The sequence below is a fragment of the Molothrus ater genome, chromosome 5 (assembly GCF_012460135.2).
Source record: "Molothrus ater isolate BHLD 08-10-18 breed brown headed cowbird chromosome 5, BPBGC_Mater_1.1, whole genome shotgun sequence".
NCBI classification, from domain to species: domain Eukaryota; kingdom Metazoa; phylum Chordata; class Aves; order Passeriformes; family Icteridae; genus Molothrus; species Molothrus ater.
In genome coordinates, this window is record NC_050482.2 from 12,595,480 (window position 1) to 12,623,177 (window position 27,698).

General features: G+C 40.4%; 1 protein-coding gene across 3 annotated transcripts in view; it reads right to left on the reverse strand.

Annotated features, from left to right (window-relative positions):
* PTPN12 (protein tyrosine phosphatase non-receptor type 12) overlaps positions 1-14,589 on the reverse strand; it is a 69,511-nt gene extending 54,922 nt beyond the window's left edge. For 2 of the 3 annotated variants that reach the window (XR_004981814.2, XM_036400822.2), the window contains exon 1: positions 14,367-14,588. Coding sequence is in view for 2 of the 3 variants with exons in the window: in XM_036400822.2 (XP_036256715.1) it covers positions 14,367-14,465 (99 nt within the window). In the remaining variant the exon portion in view is untranslated. Of the gene's footprint in view, positions 1-14,366 lie in introns of all 3 variants that reach the window. The other variant, XM_036400823.2, reaches the window with a different exon arrangement.
* Positions 14,590-27,698: the final 13,109 nt, after the last annotated feature.

The window sequence follows — 27,698 nt, forward strand, 5'->3', positions numbered from 1 at the left end:
GTCATTTCTCCAATCTCCAAATTTGCTAGTCACAGCTCTTCAGAAAGATAAAATAAGTAGATAAAATACAGGAAAGGAAGAAAGTTGAATTAAAAAAGTTATTTCCTCCAATCTATCAAAGCCACTCTTGGGAAAAGTTAAATAAGGAAGAAAGGAATTTGAAATTTCACAAAGATAGCAAATATTAAACCAAAGTGGGACATAAAAAAAAAAGGCAACTGGGAAAAATGAGGCTATGTAGCACTAAACAGCTTAAAAGGAACAAGTAGCATTGCTGCTTACAGCCATAAAAACTATGTGACTTGCTCTTCAGTGTAGACACACATGTGCCTTTAGTCAGAAAAAACCCAAACTTGTAAATTCCTGCAGATGTTGAGGATTGCCTGTAGCAGTGTTTCTACCTAGAAAACAGGCTATGGATATTGCATGAAATTTGGACTGGGGAGAAACAATGACCCTTTCCAAATATCAGAATTCCCTACAATTACTACTAGGAGAATTATTTAAGCACAGTTAAATAGGACTCAAAATTTCTCAATCTTATTTTCCCTTAATGGAAGTGGCAGCATTCCAAACCAAATCCATACCTTTAAAAGACCTCAATTAATTTTCAGCACGTCAGTTAAATCCAATCTCAACTTCTGAATTTGCTGCTGCAGTTTGACTTTAAAGAAGAGTAGCATTTTTCTAAAGCAATGCCCTCTTTAATCCTTCCATTGTGACTTCCCTTACAGGCTACCTTCTTCTCATTCCCAGTTTCTAGCATTGTGCATCAGTATTCCACTGGGCTCCCAGAACAGCTATTAATGCTAATAAGCCCAGACAGGAATACACGTTTGTTCTAAAGAGACAGTAACTGCATGACAAGTAATAGGATGAGACATACAGGATTGCTAAGTCCTGGCTTTAAAATGCAAAATACAGAAACACATACTCCACAGCCAAAGCAAATTAATTCACAGGAGCAGTGAAGTATCACAATGTCTTATCAGGATGCAAGTGCTTCTTATAGCTGCATTATGGTGAATAGCAGAGGATGTGAGCGTGCTCAAGTACACCACTTATAGAACATTGCATCCTGGCCCCAGTGCAAGCCTCACTGCTGCTCCCTCTGAATACTGACTGCATTCCTTGTAGCTGTCAGGACTCAATAATGATTTCTGAATACTCAAATTAGGTTTTGGTCTCCATGAATCTCTGTAATAAGCAAGCTTAGACAACAGCTCAACACTACAGTGGCTCTTTTGAGGAAAGGGATCCATAAGCAATATTACCTGGTTCAATACAAACACTGAAATATTATTCCTGGTGAAATGAACAAACCACAACAAGAAAATTCATAAGGGACACTGCATGAACATTCTTACAAAGACCATTTAAACCAGTCTGGTTAAATCTCATTGTCCACAGTCCTTAAAAAAACAGTGACTATCAGAGGCAGGTAACATTTATAAATGTAAATGTAATCCTTGCTCTTTAAGAGGATAACAAGGTCAATAAAACGTGTGGCTAAGCTACTCTGCTCTGAATTTAAAACCAAGATCCAAATAGACCAGCCAGTTCTACTTTGACCATTAAGAAAAAAAACCAAAGCCCCCATACATATACTTTCTTATATTCCAACATTCTCCCCATACTTTCTTATATCCCAACAACTAATCATGCAATACTCACAAGCTTAAAAGGGTACCAAACTATACTATAGATAATCATTTACCTTCAGTTCATCAAACCTGCATGAAGCTAAAGCTTGTTCTGAAGAGCTTCTAGTCTAAAAGTGAGGTGAAGTTGAAGAAGTGTATGAAACTTATTCAGAGTTTTCCACTCATCATGCAATGGCTTCTGTCATCCAAAACCAGTAAAAACCAAAGGTTTTAAAAAAATAAGGAAATCACAAACAGAAACGAAAAAAAAACAATTAGTAAAATCCAATCACAACATAAAGAGAGGAGCATAATTAAAACATTCAAGACAGATCAAAGTTGATATGGCTCAAAAACACATGTTGGAATTTGCATAAGATCTGACAGAAGTACTGTGCCCAGTGGAAAACTACACACTTCATAGGATGATTCAACAACTAGTTGACATAAATACAGAATTCCTGAAGGATATCTTGTTTATACAATGTCCACAAGCTAGATCCAATAAGCTAAAGACAAGTCAAAGACAAGAGTATGAATAATACAAGAGGAAGCTCACATGAGCAAGCATTTCTGTCTTGTCTTTCACAAAAATCCTTCCCCCATGGCCTTTGAGATAACGTCCAGAAGCAAGTTGGATAACTTCAGTTTTGCAAAATGTGTTGTGAATTTTAAGAGTTTTTCAAGCCCAGCTGGTAAATTAAAAGATTTTATGTACTTAACTCTTCACACAATATGACAATCCTATACCCACTAAACTACCAACCACAGGAAGGAGAGAAGGTTGGGATCTCCATCCAAACAGATCTGCAGCTCAGGCATATGAAGTTGGTAAAGCTGCTGTGGTGGGTTAACCCTGGCCGGTGCCAAGTGCCCAGCAAAGCCACTCTACCCCAGTCCTCTGCAACTGGACAGGGGAGAGAAAAATATAATGAAAGGCTCATGAGTTGAGATAAGGACAGGGAGAGATCACTCACTGACAGCCAACATGGGCAAAACAGATTCGACTTTGAATTAACTGAATTTATTACCAACAAATAATGAGAAGTTAAACAAATATTAAAAACAAACCAAAACACCCTTCCTCCAAAACAAATCAAAACTGCCTCCTTCCCAGGCTCTACCTTCTCCTCCCAAGCAGAGCAGGGAGATGGGGAATGGGAGCGATGGCCAGTTCATTGCTGTCACCAATAAACACCAGATTCCAGTACCACACTAAAAAGAACCTGTTAGCAGAGGAAAAAGGGGCCAAAAAACCCCACAATAATAGGTAAATATTGTCTGCTTTCTTATCATTTTTCTTATTCAGGTGTTCCATGCAAACTATTTCATCTACACCATCAGTACGCAACCTGGGAAACTGCTGACTTCAGCATCAAGTTGTGGGGGTGTTAAAGTGGTAGGTAATACAACAGCCCCATAAAAAATAAACCACATGGCACTCAAAGAACAGAAGAAACTAATTTTTGCATTTATTGACAAAAGCCAATTCCAGTGCCTCCCTGACGTGCCCTACAAGATCCTCTACCTAGCAAAAATTCACGGTCAGTTTTAGCTCAAAACATACTTAGAAATAGAAATAAATAAGTCTCTAGAAATAAATAAGTTCTTTACCTACTTATATCCCTTCACTGCATTCCCTTGTTACTTCACTGCTGCTTTTCTCACTTCTAAACACATCCTGACCTCAGATACTCTTAATATATCTGGAAGTTGCCTTTCTCCATAAGAGCTAAAGACTCTTTCAATTTCATTGAAATTTTTTATACCCACATACTTTCATCGGATGATTAGATCATCTTACTGTACCAGACAGAGAATATTTTTTCTATGAATACAGGAAAGGAAGCCCATTATGTATGCTGTAAGGCTGGAGAAACAGGATGCTGGCTTCATTTTCACAGGATCACCAATTTAAACAGTGCTAATGCTTTCTAAATTGCCATGCCAGAAAGACATGTTGCTAAAGCTTTGCACCAAAAGTGCTGTAGTGTTTGATCATGTATAAGGTACCAAATGCAAACTCACGTTCAGGATAATCCATATCAGAATTAGTTATGGAATTAGCTAGCATTTTAGAAAGAAATATTCTTTCCCTTTAGGAAATCACACTGATTTATGGCAACAGCTTGCTGACTTTGGGATACACACATTTTTTTTCAGTGTTATTGGTCTCTCATTTTAAATCATTTATCAACAGGCTATAGATTTCTGTAATTTGTTAAAAAAACCAACTAGGCTTCTCTGCCATGGTTTTACCTGCTCTTTTCAGAACAACAAAAATAGGAAGTTGACAATTTGCAAGCTGCATTGGTTGCATTTGCAACCACAAAAGGGAAAAGAAATGAAAGCTCCCATTTCATCATCTTAGTCAAAACATTAAGAAAATAGATGGTACCAGTTGAAGAAGCAACTGTAGCAGGGTTATTACAGAATGCCAGGGCAATTTCCACAGTAGTTCTGTAGAACAGCCTCTGGAAAAGTTCTTCTGTTTATAAGGAAAATATAAAAGGTTGTGATAGGGCTTAACCCACAGCTTAATAACAACTTATTTCAGAACACTCAATTTGAAAAGCAGACTCATGTCCAAAGCTTTAAGTGCCTGTGTAGCACTTAATGCAATTCTGTAGCAAAGAGCTATTAAAGGAAAGAACATATATTTCTTCCTTCTGGGCCTAGTCTTCATCAAGTAGAAATAACAGAAAAATAAAGCATCTATAAAACACCATATTTCTTTACTAAAGTAAATTCCAGTGTGTGCCTATAGTACTTTCCAAGTCCTTTCTACCTGCCTAAAACCAGTCATTTTTCTCTATTAACATTTTCATATAGTTCCCTATATGTCCATTAACATCACAGTTCTGTTCATGCAATCTCAAAGAAAATGAGTTAAAATTGATTTTACAGTCTAATTTGGTCATAATAAAAATCCACACAGTTTTGTGTAACCACCTAAACTACTAAACTTGAAATCTTAGAAGTAACTGTTGAATACTTAGAGCTATCTGGGGACATTCACAGTATCTAAGAGATTATTTCCTTCCTTTAGCAGTTTGTGCAATAGGGGTGCTGCCCTATAGACAATTTATAATTAATTCAACTCTGCAGGAATTCTCAGTTTCTTGAATCAGTTCAACTAACCTACATATACCCTTCCCTCCAGAACAGTGTTTCCTTTTCCAGCTTTATTTTGAGCTAAATGTTTCCCCTGAGTATTCCTACTGGACAACTGTATTCTTTTCAATTAACAATTACCTATTGGCTAAAATAATCAGAATATACAAGAGGGAGTAAGTAATAATGAAAGCATTATTCTACTTCCCATGCATGAAGGTAAAGATTCAAGTAGAAAATATAGGAAGATTAAAACTTATTTTCTACATGTGTAAAAACAGTAAAAAAAAGAGCTGTGCACTGCAAACATGCAGAACATGATACATTTACCACTGAGACATCTCCATGATTAATTTTACTCAGTCACAGAGCAGCCAGTCATCAGTTTCCAACCCAGCCTACCCACAGTCTGAGAGCAGTGCACTATTCCTATCACTTGTTCTTCTGTCTGTTCTGCTTTTTTATATTAATTGATCTCGCAGTTTTGTGCAGTGAAACAAGTAGACAACTAATCCAATATGAACATTTGTCTAAGGAGGAAGCTATACCCAAGTACCACACGTGCTACCCACACACCTGAGGAAAAAAAAGACACTGTTCCATCACAGGGTCATGCATTACAGAGTCAAACATAATCAAATAAGAAGTGAAACATTTAGGACAGAGTAGAACACTCTTCAGGCTTCTCAAGAGCAGTGCAGTTCCCACAGCAATCAGTCATTTAAACAGGATGCATAATCTACACTGACAAGTCCTCTGAACACTTGGACAGGAAACCCATGAAACATCCTTTCAGTTTGGAACCAAGTTGTTCAAAGATAGCTGTGTCCTCCAAAAACTACCAGGAGAATAAAAAAATGCCATACTCTCATAATGGAAGACAAAATGTATTTTAAAATGTTATCAACAATGGAAAACAATATGAAAATTCTGGAACAGGCCCCTGAGACTCTCAAATGTGACAAATAGCTGGAACTCATGCCAGTAAGTCCAGGAAAAATGTGCATGAACCAGACTAGTACTAGTCTAGCTCAGCACAAGAAATTAATTTCTCATCCATGATATTGACCCTAAAGCAAATAAGACAGATAGCAAGGATAGCAACAACAGCAGAGGTGCTGACTGCTCAATGGCAATAAAAGCAGGAGCATCAGACATCACTCATGACCTTTCAGCCTCTCTCTGGCTGTATTAGCTGCCCAGAGGGACAAGCCTTGCCAGCTGAAAGATGGTCATTTACCTCTCCAGCCCCCCAAAAACCCCACTCTTCCACTGATCCACATAAAAGCTGTTCTTCTAGTGATCACAGAGTCCAAAACATCTGTGTGTTTGCAGAGGAAAACAAAAAGCAGATGTCATCCACATGAGGCAGCAAGAATGACAAGACAGCAGCACAAATGCAGCAAGATGTAAAATTGTTTAAGAGGACACCACTGTACTGTGAGCTTAGAAAAACAAACTCAGCTACACCTTACGAGACTACACAAAAAGGAAATTAATGTAAAATGTTTGTTTTAAAATGACAAGTTCAGTGTCATAACTAAATGCAAGAGATTAAAGTAGTACATACATTCTTTAAAGCAATATGATTTTAACTAAGCTAACTTCCCCTTAGAGGCTGGTGCTTTCCAGACCATGACTTTAGACACCAAAAATCATAGCAAAGATCAGGCAATTAAAACAAATAAATTTCAATAATGTTTAGGAATCAAGGCCTGCTCTCCAACATGTAAAACATGAAGCAGATAGACTTTCTGCCAAAAAGGAAGGAACACAAGTCATATGGATACCCTTAATAACTGTGTTAAAATTGCTCCAAATCACAGAAAATTAAAAATAGCACAATCCAACCAATCCATACAGCACTTAAAACTTTCAGTTAACTCATGCAGTTGCCCTTGGCCCATTCCTAACACTAGGCAACTCAATTCTTTCTGCAGAACTAAGGGAGCTAAGAAATAAAATTAATTTAGAAAATTAACTATCCAAAGCATTATGGCAGGATTTCCTTCAAAATTATTGATGCTTCCTTACAGAAATCTGAATGAATGAATGAAACATATTTCTTTATTTGCTTTGTTCCTAATGACATATGTAGCCCATGAGGCAACATCATTCATAGCTTCAGTCATCTTGTAATAGCCAGATATTTTCCCCCATTGAAGTAACTGCCTTGCTACATTTTAGAGCTGATAATTCAAGTCTTCTAGGTTTTACTTTCACAAGACACTTCCATTAGGACAATACTGTCTTTAAGTCTTCCCATAAATTAACACCAATAAAATTGCCTTTTAAAGAAATTAAAAGTATTGGCTTGTAGGAGGACAGATAGGAGCAAAAATTAGGTCAACTAAACTAGGTCATCCATTTATACCTCTATTTATCTGGTACCTTTTGGGAAACATTTTTCTCTACTTGATCTTTTTAGCTGTGTAAGATTTTTTTCATTCTAAAGCTGATGACAAAACAGCAGCTAGAACAAGGCCCTCAGGGACACAAGCAGTAACCTTCCTATGCAAACCTCAGTGACTGAAACATCCTGACATTCAGAGATACTTTAAACAAGTTTCCAACCCAGAATGACAGTCCTAAAGCCTGCCAGTCCTGACTCTGCTCTTACAACTTTTCCCTTACCTTGCTGCACTCTCAGCTTCCCTAGTAAAGCTACTGGTTTTGCACTCATATTGTCTCACCAATATTGGGTCTGAACACAATCTGGTTTCTTGAAGGTGCAGAGGGACTCCAGACACAGTTCCAAAATACAGCTGCTCTCTGTGCTCCAGGTTCCAGATCCAAAACTCCACAGCCATACCAGAGTGCTCTCTTTTCATAAACACATTCTGATTGCTCAGATTTGAACAAATAATTCACAAGTTAAGTTTATATTAGCAAGTTTTTTTTTGTCAGATGAAGTAGGAAACCAAAGAGCTTAATCTCTCTGCAACATTCACATGCTAGTTAAAAGAAACAGAAATGCAGGTCCATGGTTCATTAAGGGCAAACACACACAGCTGAGTTATCCAGGCTTGTGCTGGCATAACCACAGCAATTGTGGAGTACAACAGCTTGAGGAAAACACCAGGATACAAACAATGCACTTCCTAATGGCACAAAGAGCTCCTGCTCTACCTAACTCACTTGTGCTTTACTCAGTTCCTTATCTGACCTTTAACACTGATACCTCTCCCTAACTGAAGGGCTGTTATATAAGACCAAGAAAAAAACCATCATCTACCATCTGATTTCAGTTCTAGAAATGCATACCCAAAGTACTCCTACAGCTTCACGTTTTCCCAACACTAAGAAGAAATGCATTACTATTTTCCCTGTGCCAAAAAGTCCTTTGTACTAAGCATACTACAGTCAAACTGTAGCAGTACACAATGGAAAACCCACAAATCTTAAATAGTAACAGCGAAGAAGATAGAATATAATTTCTGTTCATTACAAACTAATGGCTTTAAGAGATTAATATAGAAGCCTCAGACTTCTGTTGCATTCATGATCAACAAATGCATACACCTTAGATAATCTGAATATCTGCTTACCCTTTCCCTGCTTGCAGAGCTGATAACTTATACTTGGCTATAACAGCATCAAGGAAAAACAGTTCATTTAACTGAACCTACTGCAATTCTAAAGTAAATTACATGCAATCCAAACCAAGAAATTCATGCTATAGATCAGTGACACACATGCAGAGTACTACACAGACTTTACTACCATGCTTATACAAATACATAAGCACGTACATGGAGCTACAGAATGATAGATTAGGGTCTAAGGTTGATGAATTATGGTCACATGAGACATATCCATATATAGATATCGACTGAGATGTATCTATCTATATATATATATATAACTAAATACAGCAAAAGGTGCTGCAAAATTGAGGTAAGAATAAAAACAAAGTATGTATTTGACATGCTATTTAAATTATTTGGATTGCGTGTAGTATGCCATGAGGTGCAAGATCAACATTACCATTTGCTCCTCCTGAACAATTCTTTAATATTCTACAAAATCCATACACAACCCTTTATTCCATGAGAACAGTAGACTTACACACTGCTGTCTTTTGAAAATGAGCAAACAGAACTTATTACCACACAAGCTATTTGACACAACCCAGAGCATTGCCTAACTGACTTGGTTTAGTTTCATGCGCTGAAAAAACAGCAATTTTAGGCAGAGTTTGCAAGTTCTTACACCCCAGGGTCACTACAGCAGCTTTGTGGCTGTGTTCAACCACCTCTGTGAAAATTCAGAATGGCATCTTTGAAGCAACAAAAACAGCACTCATTTCCTCAGAAGGGCACAAAGAAGCTGAATATTAAAATTGAATGATTGTTCATGCAAAACTGTATTTTCATATAACATTGAATGACCAGTATTTCACAAATTTTCAGAAGCCTCTAAAGTCTGGGCTTACTGAAATGACTATTCAGTGACATTGCTCCAACCAGATTTGGTCCATGTAAAAGAAGCTTTATGAATGGCCTGGATGACTACAACCACACACAATGGAGTCATGTGCTGGGGTGTGCCCCCCACAGACGAATTAACAGCATCTAGCTGAAATATGTAAATGGAAACAAAACTTTACAAATACACTTACAAGAAAAATGTAAGCATAATATGAAAGGTGACTACTAACAGATCCATTATTTAACCCTGAAACGATAAAAATGCACAAGGCATATCTGAAGTGACAGTTGCCTATGACCTATTAACTGATTGCCAAGAGCAGAGTTCCTTATGACTGATCAGCTGTACAACACATTTAGGGGTCATTTTCTCCAAGGCAATTACCCCTTCTGCCACACTCTATGGAAAACAAGTGCTCCAAATAGATTTTTCAAAAGAACCCAATTTACAAGAATTCCATGTAAACCTCTGCTTATACCAATTAAATCTTGGATTTGAAGTTTCAAGAAACAGTTTACCATGTAGTTGATTCTACCAAACCATTTTTCCCAGTTTAACCTTTACAGATACAAATATCTCTTGAAAAGACAGCATGTATTTTGTAACACATATGACAAAGCATTAGTGTTTCTACCAATATATTACAAGCACCAAACTCATTAAATAGATACTAGAAAACATCACTTCCAAAAATGTCTATACGGTGGGATCTTAAAAAAAACTGCAGAGACAGTAAAAAAAATAAATGTTTTCTAAGTTTCCAGATTATATGCCTGTCTTATAAATTTGAAAAGTATCTTCACAGATACTCAAGAGGTGCACTAATAGCATTTGAATCAGAAAGGCTTATGCAAATACACATTAATACACAGAGAAGCTTCAAGAAGGGCATTTCTGAAGTGCTACAGTTGAATAGGTATTTCTGGTATCCCTAATGCTGCTCCAGGACCAGAACAAAATCTATGTCATGACTGGCATCAGTATGTGGAGTTTCACTAGGTATCTTAGTAGTTTTAATCAGTGATTTAGTATAGTGTAGACTGTTCATTCATTTTAAGCAGCCTTTAGGCATTTTAGAAATTGTGCCTTTTCCTGAGAAAACTGACCAAAAAACAAAACAAAGACAAAAGCCTTAAAAAATGCACAAAGTAAGTTTTATAGCATCTGGCGTAGCACTTCCTATGAGCAGCCACATTTTATCCTTACAAGTCAAGCACATTCCATCTCCCATTTTTTAAAATAGCATTTTCACAAAACAATCAGTTGGAAGTCCTTAAATATAAAAATGTCAAAACCAAAAGTAACTAGATGTAAAAGACATAGAAACTAGTTTTTTACCTGTTTCAAACCATTCAAATTCCCTTTCATACTTCAGAAAACAGCAACTCGAGTACTTTACTGTTTCCAAACCTAAAAGTTTCATCTTAGACTGAACAGAACACAGACACACAATATTCAGTTGAGTTAGTTACCTGTGCCTTCTTGAATGAAAGATACAGAGATCTGTGACTAGGTGCAATGAAGTTGTTAAAAAAATTTATTATTATTTAGACCAACGATCTAAAACAAGACCATTTTGACACCACTTCCTCCAAACAGCAGCTGAGAGTCTCCTACACAGTAGCCATCACAAAAAACCCATTCTCAGCCACACACAGTATTCCATGACAAGAGATTAGCCAGATATATAACTCAGAAGATGAAGCAAGACTGTCATATACTACAAAACAATAGAAACATCTGATTTTTGAAGGTAAAACTTCACACTACTCATATTTCACTTCTCTATAACAATGGCAGTCTACATCAAACAAGAGAAATGAGTGTCAGGATGCTTTTGTCATGACTATAATGTAAGAAAACAAAAATGTGTTAATCGTAGGTAGATTAAAATTTAAAAATAAATCAGCAAGTAATATTTATCAAGGTCTTTCTAAATTCTAGAGTAGCTGTTTTCTGTTCTTCCATATGGAACTTTGACTTCCAACCTTTGTTTGATGTAATACACATGTTCATTACAAAAAAATCAGAACCTGGACCATTGGTTGTATTCATACAGCATGAAACACCAAGAGGAAGCAATCTATACTTAATTTCCTTCCACCCAAATAGCAATGTCAGCAAAAACCCAGGAAAAAATATACTCCTGGATGTACTACAACCATGGTAGCAATGTCCTAACCTACATTATTTTAGGAAAAAGCCCACTTGCCCCATATCCACATCCACATGATTACTGGCAAGGCTTACCGACATGTCTGTCCTGTTTTCAAACTATCCACTTCATTTAATCCTAACTGTGCACACCCAGAGTACTGAAGTGATCTAAAGTCCTGCTCACTTCCTAGTGCAAATTAATTAACTGCATTTGATTTCCAGTAACAAACTTGCCACTGGTGCCCAGATCATAGAGTTTATCTTGCTGTTGAGGGGAGATGGGGAGGCACTGGTGGAGTGGGTAATAATCAACTTTCCACCTTCCAGGAGGAAGTTGTTTCCAGGTATGTCAATGGCATTATTAAATTGCAGTCTTAGTCATCTACACTCTGGACTTTCAATAGCAATCAGCCAAGCTTATCAGCCTACCTGTGCACACCTCGAGCTTCTCTACCCTGTCCTCCAGCACTCCTGGGCACCCAGCATGTACTTTCAGTTCACTCTCTCAGGCCTATGTACAACTCCCAAGCCTATTACTCAACTATTGCAGATTATTCCAAGGCAATAAAGACCTAAAAGTAAAGAATTGTTTTCATTTGCATTCACCCACTATTCCATTCACATTTTAGATTCCATTTTGACTTGGAAATGAAGCGATGAGTAACAGCAATTCCTATTCCACAAACTTGCCACTATTTAGCAGCCACAGAACATCCTGCACTTAAATGAGATAACACAACTTCCTCCCTTCTCACCCCTCGAAAAACATCTACTCATTCTTTAACTGAACAGAATACTGAAACTTAAATCCCCTTTACCTCTCTTTCCTTCTTCCTTTTCCATCATTTCAAAGAGGACCTAGGCATAGCTCTGTTAAGACAGCCAAATACACCGAAAACTCATACCCCAAAAATCCCTAAATACCCCAGAACATTCATAGTGAAAAAAAAAACCCTTAAAAATCAGCAATTATAATTCTTGTCATCACACTAATCTATGTCTGCTTTATTACATAAAGGTGAATATTAGAACTGAAGATCCTAATTTCCTGGTTTTCCTTTAATTTCCGATACAAAAATCAAATATGAAAGTTTGAAATACAAAGTGTTAAAGGGCAAAAGAAATTTTCAACACAATTCTCCCTAAAACATTCAACACTCTTTCAGGTAATACATCTTTCTCCTGAAATGTCTTGCCCATTAGTTCCTATAAATCCTATTTTCCCATTTTTACCCATATTCTCTTTTCTTCCTGCTACAGGAAAGCAATGGGAAAATTCACTGTCTATGCTGTTGAAAGCCACAAAAACAACATGCTGTCAAATAGAGAAATTGAAACAAAAGCTATTTTCCATACAGGGGTGCACCACTGCTTCAAAGAAAGGATGATAAAAATATCTATTATATATCTTTAGACTACAACAAAACTAAAACATCAGGATAATTATCAGATATGAAATGGTAGAGGTGGATTAGGAGATCTTAACATAGAGATTATTAAAAATGTCCCTCATTTTGCAGTAGCCTAGGCCAGCCTTTCTGTAAAGTATATATAATTTACATGAACAAGACAGGCTCATCAGTACAAGGCAAGATGTCAATTCGTGTTAAATAGCAATTCTATTACTAAAACTATGACTTAATGAAAAGCTTCTGTCAAATTCTGTAACCTTTAAGCTCTCATGTGAAGATTTAAAAGGGTCCTATCTCTCCAATGGCGTTCTTCACACTTTTCTCTCTTCCTTTCCCACATGCTCAGATGTTTCAGCAGCATACTTTTAGCATTTGCAAAATCCTGCCCAAAGAGCGTGGCCGATTTCCCACGGGCTCCCTCCCCACCCTGGATGAACTCGTTACTTCCCAAAGTCCACTTCCTCTTCCAGCCCTGGACCTGCCAGCGCTCCCAACGCCCCTCGCCTTGCGCAACATCCGCGGCCTCCTCCCCACATTTCGGACAATCTCCGATGCGACGCTTACATTGAGATTTTTTTTTTTTTTGTTCCCAGAGCACGAGCACAGACTGACAGCTTAAAGGGCTAACGATGTGCTTTTAATCCCAAAGAGCCACACATAATTAAACGAGCTACAAAGACAGATACGGAGGGCACTAACCCGCTCTCCTTCAGCTCTTCTGCATATGAAAACTGCATTTTGATATTAAGTATTTAAATGATATTGAAAAGTGCCAGCAACATCTGCCCAATCAAAATTATTGTTCACAGCTCAGACGACCAATTCAAAGATAAAACTCCCGATATATTGTAACAGCCCTATTAAACAGCTAAAATAAACCAGGAAAAGCACAAATTCTCCGAGAGAATTTTTCCCCGAGCGCACACGTTAACCAAAGGCTGACGGTGAACTGATCTGGAAGGAAGAAAGGACGAGGGATACAGGCAGGGCTGCGATGGGGGATGGGAGACGTTAGCGAAGGGAAGATGAATATTCCTCCAAGGACTAGCAATACGTTTAACACATCTATCTCCTCGGAAAGAAGAGAATCGCAAGCAGGCAGCTACAGGGGCAAATCAAAGGGGAAGGAGTGCCCGATTATCCCCAGCTGCCATCACAGACGGCGACCCTGCTGAAAAGGGGCTGCCGGGGCGAGGAAGCGCTCGCAGCCCCCCCGCCTCGCCTCCGTCCCCTTTATGCGCTCAGGGAAGCAGCGGGGCGGGCGGACGAGGAGCCTCCCGGTGAATTTTGCAAGAGCCGATGACCACCAGCTGCCCAGGAGCGGGGAAGAGCCGGGGCCGCGGTGACAAACCTCCCGGGGCTGGAGGGCAGGAAGGAGCTGAATCCAGGCGGACACTCTCCCTCCCCCCGCCGAGCTCCGAAGCGGCGGTGGCACAGGGAGCCGGCCGAGCCCCGGGGCACACAATAGCCGGTCACCCCCGGGGATGCGAGCCCGCCCGCCCCGGCACCTCCCCGCTGGCGGGGGATGGGGAAGGGGCTGCGGGTCACCCCCCTCCGCCCCGGGGGCGGCAGGAGCCCCGCCCGCCCCACCCGCGCCGCCGCCCCTCACCATGAAGTCGCTGGCGAAGTTGTCCTCCCCATTGTGGTCCGTGTCCTTCATGGCCTGGACTCGCTTAATGAATTTCCTCAGGATCTCCTCCTGGCTCATCCTGCCCCGCCGGACGCCCTGCGGAGCGGGAGCCCCGGCCGCCCGCTCGCTCTCCGCCCGGAGCCCACTCCGCCGCACGACCCGTCACCCGGCTGCCTTCCTTCCCCTCCCTGCCTCGCCTCTCCCCCGCCCGGGCCTGCCCGCGGCCTGATGGCCCCGCTCTGGCTCCGCTCCCGCCCCGCTCACGGCCGCCCGGCCGCCCGCTCCATCCTCCCCTCCCTCCGCCCGACCCTCCCTGGAGCAGCCGACACGGACACGACACGGCCCCTCCTCCTCCCGCCCCGCGCACGCGCGACGCCCGCCCCGCCCCGCCCCCTCCCCTGTGTCCCGCCCCGACCCGGCAGCGCTCCGCCGCGCCCATTGGCTCTCCCGATCGTCGCCTCGCCCTATTGGCGGCCGTGCCTGCCAATCACCGGCCGCCGGGGTTTCGAGGGAGCGCTCGCTGGGCTCCACGCCTTGCCCTCTCCCCCCCGGCTCCCCCCCCCCCCCCCCCCCCCCCTCGTTTCCCATGGATGGGACCGCCCGAAGGGCGCCTCATGGAGCGCTGGAAGGGACCACTTGGTGCGCGAGGGGGAGGCGGAGCGGAGCGCCGTTTCCCCTGGCTGGAGCACAATGGGCGGCGGTGGGTGCCCGCGGCGCCGCGCCGGGAGGCAGCGGCATGTCGGGACATGTAGTCGCCACAGCGCCGCGTCCCGGGGCTGGGGGCTCACGCAGCATCCTACTGAAACGCCCGGATCAGACGGGTCCCGCCGCGGGTGGGAAGCCCGCAGCCGTGGGACGTGCCGGGGGTCGCTGCCGCGGCGGTGCCGAGGCGCGGCGGCGTGGACGCCGGGCAGCGGGAAGATGGCGGGGCGGGACAGGGGACGGGCGCGGACACCTGGCCAGGGACTGCTCCTCGCGTATTTGTATGTATGTATATTAAGCGTATATATATGTGTGTGCTTATATCAATTTTTCATATATATATATATGTAAGTGTATACTCTTTATGAAGTATGTATCTATATGTGAGCGTGTATATATATGTACGTGTGTGCGGATAGATAGATAGATAGACAGACAGACAGATAGATCTACTTAATAAAAATGTCCGCAGGCGAAGCTGGTTCGTGGAAGTGCCGCCGGCAGGTGTCTGCGGGCTCCGGCCCGGTGCCGGGCGGGGAGAGGGTCCCGCACTCCTCGGCACCGCAACGAGAGGGCTCAGGCACCCCGCGCCCTCCTATTTTAAACATAGCCTAAAATCTCTGCCTTACGTGGTGTCAGAGGATTTGACAATGTGCTATTTCATTCCTAATGTTATATGGAAAAGTTAAACTCTTTCATGTTTGGTGTCCTGATGACATTTATAACTTCTGCTTAAGCAAAGTAAAGCAGTTGTGGAGATGTGCATATGTATAGCCTTATAGCTTAATAAATATTCCAAGTGAAGTAATTTAAAATGTAGTTTCATTGATGAAGATCTCCACAGTCTTGAGTGATGCTGTTGATCCAGTAGAAGTTTGTCACACCGGCAGATGATAAAGGTCCAAGCTGAGAAGCATAACCCGGCTGAGTCACTCCTGCTCGTTCCCTGTCCCGGGAGCGTGTGGCGCTTGCAGTGCCACCAACACAAGCCCTGTCGGACAGGACATCGAACCTGCTCAGGGAACTCAGCTGCAATTTAAGTCCATAGAAAATCGGTGTGTTTTCTTCTCTGATCATTCCATTAATCTGGCTTTGTTACCAAAAGAAACCTACAGAAAGCTTGATCCTCCAGTGTTGGTTGTAAGATATTAGTATTTTAGAAGGCTGCCAAAGAATACCACTTCTACACAGACTGAGTAAAATGGCACATTACTACCCTCAGCCCAATTCATTGCCCACTAACTCACTATTTTCCTAGTGGAGGCAAGTTTTGAGATACGGCGTAGGAGCCTGAACTACAGCTGCTGATGCATGGACACATTTCCTTCTGCATCTGCTGCAGACAGCCATCTCTGGCAGAGGGGTAGGCTGGAAAATTGAGAGGCTTAGCATTTTCACATGACTTGCTGCAGACTTCAGCATCTTATTAAGGGGTTGGGGGTTTTAGCTGTTGATGTTCGTCAGCTAATATAGAGGAGAGAGACATAAGGACACATGAAGGAGCTGGGAAAGGGCATCAGCTCTGTGGTGAGGTTTAGTGAAAGCTTTTAGTGAGCACTCCACACAAACACATCAGCTGTCAGTGCTCAGTCTCCTCTCCACGTCCTTTGCACCAGCTTCCATAATAAGCTAATCAATTGGCCCTGAAGAGCCACAAGGATATCTGCTTTTCTTGTTTTAATTCTTCTCTTCCTTCTCCTTTTCCAAACCTCCTTTTCTACAATACAAAAAAGCAGCTTTAAAGGGAAAGACAGAAATTAGAGAGAGACCTGAGACCACAAGGATAGCTGGGGCTCGGATCATCAGATAATTTTTCTATGCCACCTTGCTGGATTTCCATCTGCTTAGGAAGGTTGCTGTTTGCGCAGCAGTTGTCCTGGTAAACCTGCTCCCAGTGCCAGATGGCAGGTAACTTCAGAAAAGTGATACTTGAGACTACACAACCAATTAAGGAAGTCTGGAATGTTATATGGTTTTCTTCATTTATTCACACAACTGAGTTATAGAGGAGGAAAAGAAATATCGTGATGAACCTGATGTCGTTATTGCCTGACATGGAAAGGACCCAGCTGTTAGTCTGGCCTCATTCACAATCTGCAACTCAACTGTAACAAACTGTTGTGAACCAGCAAGTGTAACCGTGGCCTTTCATTTGGTTTAACTGATAAGAAGGTTATCAGTCTCAGAAGACAAAAAAAGCCCCCAAAGTAGGCATGTGTCACTAGCCAGAACAAAGGTAAATATGAAAGAAAGAAATTAGGAATAGCGTGGAGAACTGTGCCTGGCATTGTCTGCCTGTGCATGTGTGCCTGTACCTGGGAGAGCTGCAAACCAAATAGCACCAGTTTTATCTCCCACAGCCCTGCAAATGGTGCATGAAGTTGTCTCATGTCTGTGCTATGAACAGACACCTCAAGCCTCAGCAGCAAAAATAGCATTTCAACCCAGGCTTTTGATCTGAGGCTCACAATATCTGGGTTAACCCCAGACATCTGACCAATGCAGCATGTGTGCATGAGTGCCTATTTGTGTAGCTGTAGGAGAGAGGTGGAAAAACAGACACACAGCGTGAATTACTCACCCTAGACATAGAACAGGAAGTTTCAACCCAGATCTGTAGAAGAAAATTCTAGTTTTGTCTTAATAATCCATATAAGTATGGTCCTTGAAGGAAAGCAAGTAAATCACCTACAGCTTCTCTGCTAAAATCTCATTTTGCCGTGCACTACTCCAGCTGCAGCAGGGAAGGCAGACAGCTGCTTTTTTTCTGTTCCAAGGTGGCTTCTCATATTCCCACAAGGTAAACATGGTGTAAATTGGTAAATGTGCTTCCTGGCCTGCATACCATGGTGCTGCCCAGTCAATGGGTGGGACATGGGTTGGTAAATCCCATTTACCAACCTTCAGAGTCTTCCCTCCAGCTGAGATGGAGCACAGGCTCACATCAAAGCTGTTTGGCTTTAGTGCCTCTGTGGCTTGGAGCTGTGTTCAAAACCCAGCACATATCTACCCAAAAGTATGTTTCAGAAAGAAATCAAAGGACTGGGGTGGGAGGGAAGGGTGAAAGGACCCTACAGCTCTGAGTAAGGGCATCACCTCTGACAGTTTTAATACCTCCTTTGTCCAGCAAAACAAGATCTTGTGTATTCCTTATAATTTCGTGTTACTACATTACAATGATTGCTCACTTTGTCACCGTTTTTTTCTCCCCTTTGCAATAATCTGCAGACCCATGGACTTTCACTATTTGGATGCAAAAGAACCGTAATGCACCATAACACTTTATGTTGTTGTATAATTAGTAATGTAATACTGAAATTACAATTAAATGATGATAAATATATCCTATACATGAAAGCCCAATTAATTTTATGTATACTGGGTGTCTGAAAAGTTTTTGTAATCAAAATTATTTAGAATAAAAAAAGATGTTAGCATTTATAGATTTCATAATAACACTCCTGAAATATACTTTACGTGCAGTTAGTTGGAAGTTTTCTAAAAATGTGGTGTTTCAATGGAAAATGCTGTTTCTGTAAAAGTTACATTTTCCACAGGAAACAATTTTGCCAATGTTTTTCTGCTTTCCGACAAAAACAATGCACTGTTATACTTACAGATGCAGAAATGTCTTTACCATTGAAGTCAGCACAGCTTGGGTTAGGGACTCAGCACATGAAAGAACTGGAGCATGGAGTACAAATGCCAGGAAGCTGTTGAACAGCTCAAGGGTACACATAAAAACTAAGTCCAAGCGAAACATTTGTCTTTGATCTGACAAACTGAAATGCAATGTGTCTTTCCACAAATGTCAAAATGTTTCATGCTGGTTGAAAATAGTTAAATGAAACATTCAGGAATATCAGGATCACATACTTTTTGTATACTCATATGCTCAAAACATTTCAGTATTTAGTCACTTTTGTTTCTGAAGAGGATAAAAATACTGTATCGAGTTTTCTGGCTGATCTTCAGCTACAATTTAACCACTTAGATTATAAGTAACAAACTAAAAGACAGCAACCCCCATGGAGTCTCAAAATTCTAGTTTTGGAAACAAAAGGAATTGTGGACAATAGATCTGAATAAGATGCATAGTATCCTTTGTATACTACAAATGAATTTAATTTCTGATTTAAACCTGAAACAAATCTTATTTTAAATGAGTCATAAAGACCTGATCAGTGTCTGTATAATATGTTCCATTCATATTCATTAAGTACCATGTGACTGCTGAATTTCTTGACATTTGCCTCTATTACTCTAAGTTCAGCAATGACAGACTCCTGTAATTACCACTGAAAATACTCCTACTACAGTTTAATTTTACCTGGCTTGCTTAGTTTTTATGTATTTATTTCCATCTTCTGGGATTCATTGTGTGATATTGCTGAAACCCTCTATATGTTACATTTCTTATGCAGGTAATAAATATTTTAGACCAGAATTACTGAGTTCCATGATCAGGGCATATTTTGGAATCCTATCTAAGAGTAACATACACCTCCCAACCCCATACAAACAGAGTTTCAGTACACAGAAGAAACTTTGTTCTTGCTGCAGCACTTACTGAAGCAGCATTGAGGTTTAAAGTGGTTTTTAGGTATTGCTAGTATGTAACTGAAACAAAAATAAGAGTGTGCATTATGATTATCAGCATAATATTCTACCATGACCACCTTTAAAAAGAAAATAGCTGTGAAATATTGTCCAGACTTAAAATGTTTCTGCTTTTTTTATTATTATTTTTTAAAATTTCATTTAATTAAAGATTGTTGACTGAGGTACTTCTTTGATTTTTTGTGAGTGGAAAACCAAAAGTTTCAGAATACAATCAAGATTTTCTGCAAGTTTTTAACAGTATTAAAATAAATAGCATATGGGTTTCAAATGAATTGCTGTGTCCCCTTTTGATAGTTGCTGTTTGATAGCCTCACTGTGAACCCATCCCTGAGAGACCCGATGGCTGTTATTTATACATGTCACTATCAGTGCATTAGGAGACCTGCTCTGTGCTATTGGATCAGGACAATCAGGAGCCATTTTCCATCTGCATCTTTTGACCTTGTTAAAACTGGACACAGAATTTCTGAGCCCTGTCTTGTGCCTCGGCAGCGCCCCTGGGCCAGGTGCCGGGGCGTGGGCTGCTGCGGGCCAGCTGCAGCACTGCAGGGTGGGCTGCCCCGGGGAGCCTCATTTGCCTCCCTGTGACAAAGCTTTCCTCGAGGGTATTCCCCAGGCACAGCCACAGCACATCTGAAATGGAAATGGCAGCAGCAGAAGGTAAGCCTGTGCACAGGCCATGCTAGGTAGCTGTGCTCTCCAGCCTTCGCCTGCAAGTATCAGAAAGAGCGTCGTTAACAAACTGGCGTGTTGAAAAGATACCAGGAAAGAGTCTGGATGTTCTAATGGGAGGAAATTCATTCAAAATGTGATTTTAAAGTGGGTAATTGAATAAAAATGAAGTTTTCAGTATTCCCTTGTAAAAAACTAATTTTGGTATGAAATTTTGCATCGATGAATACAAAAGGTTACTATAAACTGAATGAGCTTTGCTCAATTTATCTTGTTCAGTTATTGTGAATCAGTCTTGAGAACAAAAGAATTAACCAGTTCTATTTCAGGGTTCTTATCCATTAGCATAGCAGTATTTGTATCATCCTTAAACAAATCTTAGACTTGTTTATCTCTAGTTTTACACTCATCAGCACACATTAAAGTATTCCCACATCTCTAAAATGCATCTTTACTGAAAATAAAACAAAAAATTGCTAGATAAATCTAAGCCAAAATTATAAAACACTGCTCTTTTACCAGAGCATTCTCTGGATGCACATACTATTCCATTTTATTCTGAAAATCCTATTAAAATAATAACAAGGACAGGGACTGCTAATGCATTAGATGGACTGGTGAAACTGAGCTCCCTGAGTCCCTCCTGTGAAAGGCCTGCTGTTATGACCATTAGTAGTCATAATGGCCAGTTCAGATTCTCAACTATTTTGTAGACTTAAAAAAAATATTTTTAATAGTCTCTTAAGGGAAATAGTAAGCTTTATAGTTTGGGAAACAAAACCAGATGGGAAGGGGGAAAAAAATTAATACTAAAGACACTCCTCCCCCTCAAGTCCACAAAAATTATACTCTAGGGAGCCACCCTATATGTGACCAGATCTGTTTATATATTAATTTCAAAAAATATGGATACAGTTATGACTTTATTCTCTAACGTGAGTTTTCTCCCCACATTTCAGTGAAAGGTTTGCTGTTATATCTGTGCACTATAGCAAAGTGACATAAGCACAGCATATACTGTGTCCAACAATATTCATATTTCATTATCAGAGAGCACAACAATAGCTCCATTGTGTAGGGCAGCTCTCCTTGGAGGTGGAAGGAAGGCTGCACACAAGCTTCCAGAGTGGTCCAGAAATATGATGGTGACACCAGACTGGCTCATGTAAACAGGAAATCAAACCAGGATGTAAACTGGACTGCTTCCATATTCAGTAATATTTAGCTAAAAATAAACAGTTTAAATAGGGGTAGGAAAGCCAATCCTCTCTGTAAACTCATTTTTCAACTTGAATTTTTCAGGACCTAGTAGAAAAATGCAAATAAAATGAGTGTCAGTGTTGCTCTATCGATATGTTTTAATGAGATTGCAGTAACTTTCAGAGGGACTATTAGTGTGAAAAGGGCAATGGAAAGTCTCTTTCCAGAGAATAATAAGGACTTGAAGACTGAAAAGGGCTACAACTGATCTATAAGTGTACCAACAGATTAAAAAAATCAAGGAGAAAGAAGTTCTACTTCAGCTGAAAGACAATGTAATCATAAGAATAAATAAACACAGACTGTGAAATCTAGAACATTCTGAGAAGGCAGCTCACACAGAGTGAGGAGAAGCTGGTTTTTGTTTTGTTTTTTTTTTTTTTGTAAGAGTATTATCTAATGTTACTGCCTCTTCAAAACCATCACGTGGAGTTCACCTGGGAGCTCCTCTGCAGTCCTGAATTTCCTTATGAATTCTCTGACTGTTGAAATTAGGCCAAACTGCTCTCCTATTTTAGGAACAGGTGAATATAAGGTAAGAATTGGAAAAGACCAGCAAAAGTCACCAAGTCCAAGCTCCTGCCATTACATATAAATCTGAATATAATCCAATTAATAACACTGTCAAGCTTCATCTCCAAATAAATCACATTATTTGCCTCCACTGGCCACACAAGAAGAGTATTCAAAACCTCAGTGCTATAACTCTGGGAGGTTTTTCTTATTTTCAACCTCAGTTTTTCAAGGATATTCTTTCCAGCACAAAATATCTCTTTATCACAGTCATCTTCTTTTTACTATATTAGAAAAGTTAGGCATTTGCTCTAGTCTTATGCCATAAACCGTTCATCATTTCTAACAGGGTCTTCTTCATAGCTGGAGAGTCAAATTAATTCTTTAAGATGAATCAGTCTTTCTTGGATGGGGAAGATTAGGTATGTGCCAAGTTCCAGATTGTTGAAAAACTTCCCTAACCTCTGCATCTGCTTGCTGAGGATGAAGGCTAAAAGGCACAAGGAGTAGATGTAATTCTGAAGGAAAATGAGGAAACACAGGAGGAAGCTTTTTGGTTAGAGTTTCACTGCTGCTAAGCATGGGCAGTATGTCATTTCCCAGAGTGATGCCTGCTGCCTGAGAACAGCAAGGAATGGCCAAAGGTTCTCTAATGCCTGGCTGTCATTATTCCCACCTGGCGTACTGCACCCAGCTCTGGGGTCCTCAGCACAACAAAGACATGGACCTGTGGGAGTGAGTCCAGAAGAGGGTCACCAAGATGGCTAGAGGGATGGAGGATGTCATACAAGAAAAGGCTGAGAGAATTTGGTTTATTCACCCTGGAGAAGAGAAGGCTTTGGGGTGATCTAATTGTGGTCTTTCAGTACCTGAAGGGAGCCTACAAGAAAAATGGAGAAAGACTTTTTACAAGTCCAGGTTGTCATGGGATATGGGGGAATGGATTCAAACTGAAAGACAGTATGTTTAAATTAGATATTAGAAGGAAGTTCTTTGCTATGAGGATGGTGAGACACTGGACCATGTTGCCCAAAGAAACATCCCTGGGGCAGACCAAGATGGATGGAGCTCTGAGCAACCTCATCTACTGAAAAGTCTTCCTGTCCATGGCAGGGGAGTTGGAACAGGATGATCTTTAAGTTCCCTTCCAACCCAAACCATTCATAGCACATTCCATTAACAGCTAACCAAGGCCTTGGCATGGTCACAGATTATATGACACTGGAATAGGACCCAGAAAACAAGTAAGCCAGCAGACCTAGCCTTCAAGGAGGGCTCTTTCTCAAGAAAACAGTCCACATCATCCAATCTTGTCACCTCAGGCCCACTGGAAATGTTGGATAAGTAAATAAATAAGATGCTCAGTTTTTTCTCCCCCTGAATATGGAACTTCCCCAGAAACTTGTGGAAGAAGAAGAGCCCAGAGAAACTTGGCCCTGAGACAAACATCTTGGTTCAGGAGTCATAGTTCTGACCTGGAGACACAAAAAGGATATCCTGGATGGCAGAGGTAGAATTTAAGTGATGGCCATTAGAAAGAGGAATCACATTTAGTAGAGGTGGTGCATGTTCTCATTCATGTGCAAGCTCTGAGGGGAAAGGATTTTTACACCATCTAGATTTTGATGAGAAGGTGTAAATGCAAACTCTGTGACAAGGCTTGTAATGGAACTGCCCTCCAGTGGAATAGATTTTGCTCTAACTTCCACCCTGTTCCTAGTCCTCAGGTCCCCAAGGATTGCCTTTCTTCCTTCTTTAGCCTTTTGCCACCAAAAAGTTCATCAGCATATTCTTATTTTGATCATTAATGAAGGTGATGAATAGTACCATTGAATGATCCTGTGCTCATGACTGAATTCTGAGAAATTCCACTTGCAAAACAAACAAATCCAGAAAACCAAAAACACTAGCATGCAAATTTCAGTAGTTAAAACTGTTCCATTTTCATAGTAGAGACCTCAGGCTTCTTAGCTACATAGTAAACTAAAGTGGATTATAAAATCTGTAAATATGAACTAAAATAGAAAGAGGAAGACAAGAAGGATTCAGTTGTGATAAAAGGAAATCTGCACAAAGAATGAGAGTAAAGTACAATGCAGCTGTTACATTTCAGCATCACTTATTGAAGAAAATTAATATCAAGCTCTTTTAAAATTATCTTTTTTCTTCCTTTTATTTAGCTTGTATGTACAAAAATGCAGTAATTGCTTGAATAAATGCACTCTTGAAAGTGCTATGACCTCAGCATTAACAGAACTTGCTTGCAGTATTGATTGCATGTATGTTTGCTGGTTAATTATTTAACTGTGAAACTGTTTTATTGGTCCTGGTTGTTCTACCAACTTATACTTCTGGCAAGCATTAATTTCTACTCATCAGAGAAGAAACTCTACTTGATTAGAGTCAGCAACCATTCTATTTGGTTCTATTTTCTAAGTGCAACATGTTCTCTGTACATGGAATAAATTATATACCTGCTACATTGCCAGATGCATAGTCAGTAGGCAATCTTCTGCAAACATGGGGGGTTTGTTGTTTTCACATCAATATGGACCATCTGAATCGAAATGCAAAATTCACACTCATTGCCATCTGGATGGTTGTAAACACAAAGTCCCCAGACTGTATTGTCCAGAAACTTTGTGTTTACAAATGGAGAATGGCCTTCCCTCCTTTACTGATGCAACTTCAGAAACAAAACTAGCAAGATAAAAATCACCATCAGGTATTATAGCATATACTAAGCATTTTCAAAGCATTTGTGTCAAAGAATTTAACAGGATGTAAATTATTAATATCAAGGAAACAATGGCATAAGCATGTGGGCAGAGCAACAAAGATCAGAGTTGTGCCTTTCATTACAGAGAGCATCAAGCATCGAAGGTATGCATGATGGAGAACACACCTGAGTATTTCTAATTTATGACAGCAATAATCATAGGCAATGTACAAAAATGATAAGAGGCAAATTTCTTCCACTAATGTTTTTTGAAGTTGCAGCCCTGTGAAAGACACACTGCCTGGACCATTAGTATTTTTTACAAATTAGTATGGTGTCAGTTGGAAGGATATATCTGCTAAGCAGCCAGGAAGTCTCCCAGAACAAGACAAATAATTGACAAACATTTAATAGATCAAATCTGCTATATATACATACAGGCTGTCTTATTGAAAATACCTACAGAATCCATTAGCAACTCTTTGGATTACATTATTTTTCTCCCAAACAACCAAGAACCAAGGAGCCTTTAACATAGTAAAGCACACCATTTTCCCCATAATCTATCTGGCAGTCAATGAGTTGGTAATAGTGTGTCTGAATGCCTTGAATACTACAAATAAAAACAGAGAAAGCCAAAATATTCTCAGGTCCACACACAACTGCTAAAGTGGAATGCTCACAAAGTTATCTGTACTCATGTTTTAAGTCTGCTCTTAATTTTAGCCTTTACTTGCATTATACAAATCCAGTCAAGTCGACAGTCACATTCTGTAAAACTGGTATAACCAAATAAACAGCCTTTTAATATGCTCAGCAAAATTCACTATTCCTGAAAAGCCTGATCTCTGGTTAAGTGCAAATCTACATGTTGCCCGAGTTGCTTTTTTGGTTTTGCTTTGTTTCATTTTAAGTGAAATATGAATGGTTGTCTTCTATACTGCTCACAGAAATGGAGATCCACAGGAGAGCAAGCACTCATCAGGATTTTTATTTAGAAGCTTCTCAAATGCAGTGATCCTGGCAGCACTGCTCAGCCCATGCCAGAGCATGGGCACAGAATCTTGGGGTTGTCCCCTGCATGTACTTCAAAGGCAAGGATCCAGCTGCCTAATTGTGTATCCATTTAATTCATTTCCCTTAGAGACAGCCCAGAGAAGCCATTGCTAAACTTATTGCTCACTGCCCTGACACCAGTTTTTAAGCAGGACTGCAGGGCAGACCTTCAATATTCTGAACTAATACCCTGATTCAAACAGAAGAAACAATAATAAACAACAGAATTGGTAGACACCAGGATAAATATGGTACAATGAGGTAGTCAGCACAATTTTTCTAAAGAGAAGCTGTGCTTCACCTCTCTACCAAAATCCTCTGACAGATCTGTGGCACAAATTGGCACCACAGATCTGTTTGATACCATCTGTCTGGATTTCCAGAAGGCACTTAAAAAGTTGCCTCCCTTGAGGCTCTTGAGGAAGCTAATCAGACATGAAGAAATGTTCAGAAGATGGGAAGAAAGGAGGTTAAGTATTAGTTGCCTCTCAGAGTAGAAAGAGATCACACATGGAGTCCCACATGGCTTTGTGTTGAAGTTTGCATTGTTCAACACAGATCACAAGGGATCAGAAAACAGTGTCAAAAAGGGATGAAAATATTTGCTGATGGCACTGAATTAGTCAGTGAGAGGCTGATTGCAGACTCACATAAGAACTTCCTACCATGTAATGACTAGGCAACAAAAATTCACTGTAGAGGAATATTAAATGAGGACAAACATTGCTAGAAAATCACTACAAAATGATCAAGAATATAAAATTTTCTTTTTCTGTTGTATAAATGCATTACATATCCACATCTTCAGCAGTGTTTATAGTTATGTGTCCATCTGAAGACAGATATAGAAGTCCTGTAAACGATGCAGATAAGTGCAACAAGTATGATTAAAGATACAGAGTGATTACAGGAGTGATTATTGTTCTTCTTTTATTGAAGAACAATAAAATAGATTAAGGGTTTTGTTTGCAAAAAGAAATAATATACTAGAGAACAGTAAAATCAGGAGTGGCCTGAATAAGGTGAGTAGGAAATAACCATTTCTTTCAGCCCAAAATCTGGAAGATATCAAATGAAGCCAGAAGCTGCCAGTCTCCAGGCAAACAAAAGGACCTGTGTCTTCACTCGTCACATTATTAACCAATAGAACTTGTGCCAGGACATTGTGGATGCTAAAAATGTACCTGAATTCAAAATAAGATTTTGACAAATTCATGGAACAAAAGGACACCTAGGACTATTCAATACAAACCCACATCAAATAGTTTAGGAAGTCACAGAATTACTGATCAGCAGACACTCAAAACCTATTTTGGGGAGGGCTTCTAGAGGACCCTTATAGCCTTCTCAGGAAATTTACTTGGTAGTAACTATTGGAAACAAGGCACAGAGCTAAAGGAAACTGCTCTTACCCATTTGCAATTATTCAAGTTGGAATTGGAGTTAAGCACTGTCAGTGTTGAGTCACAGTACACAGAAGTAACCTGTGCTTCACCTGCAGAATGAAACTGGAATTTCTGGGCTGTGCCATCAAACTGCACATACAGCTGTGCTTCTTGGAGAAACACCAAGCTGCTCTGCACATGGAGCCAGAATCTCCAATGTGTTGTGAATGTCCAAGGTTTCTAATGTATGCCACGCCTCTCCTCCCAACTGTGCATGCTCACTGTCATTGCACAATTGTCAGATTTCCCAGGAAAAGGTTGCTGCATACCTCCAAATCCTAGACAAATACACAGTTTCTCTATACTGTGCCAGACATTTTC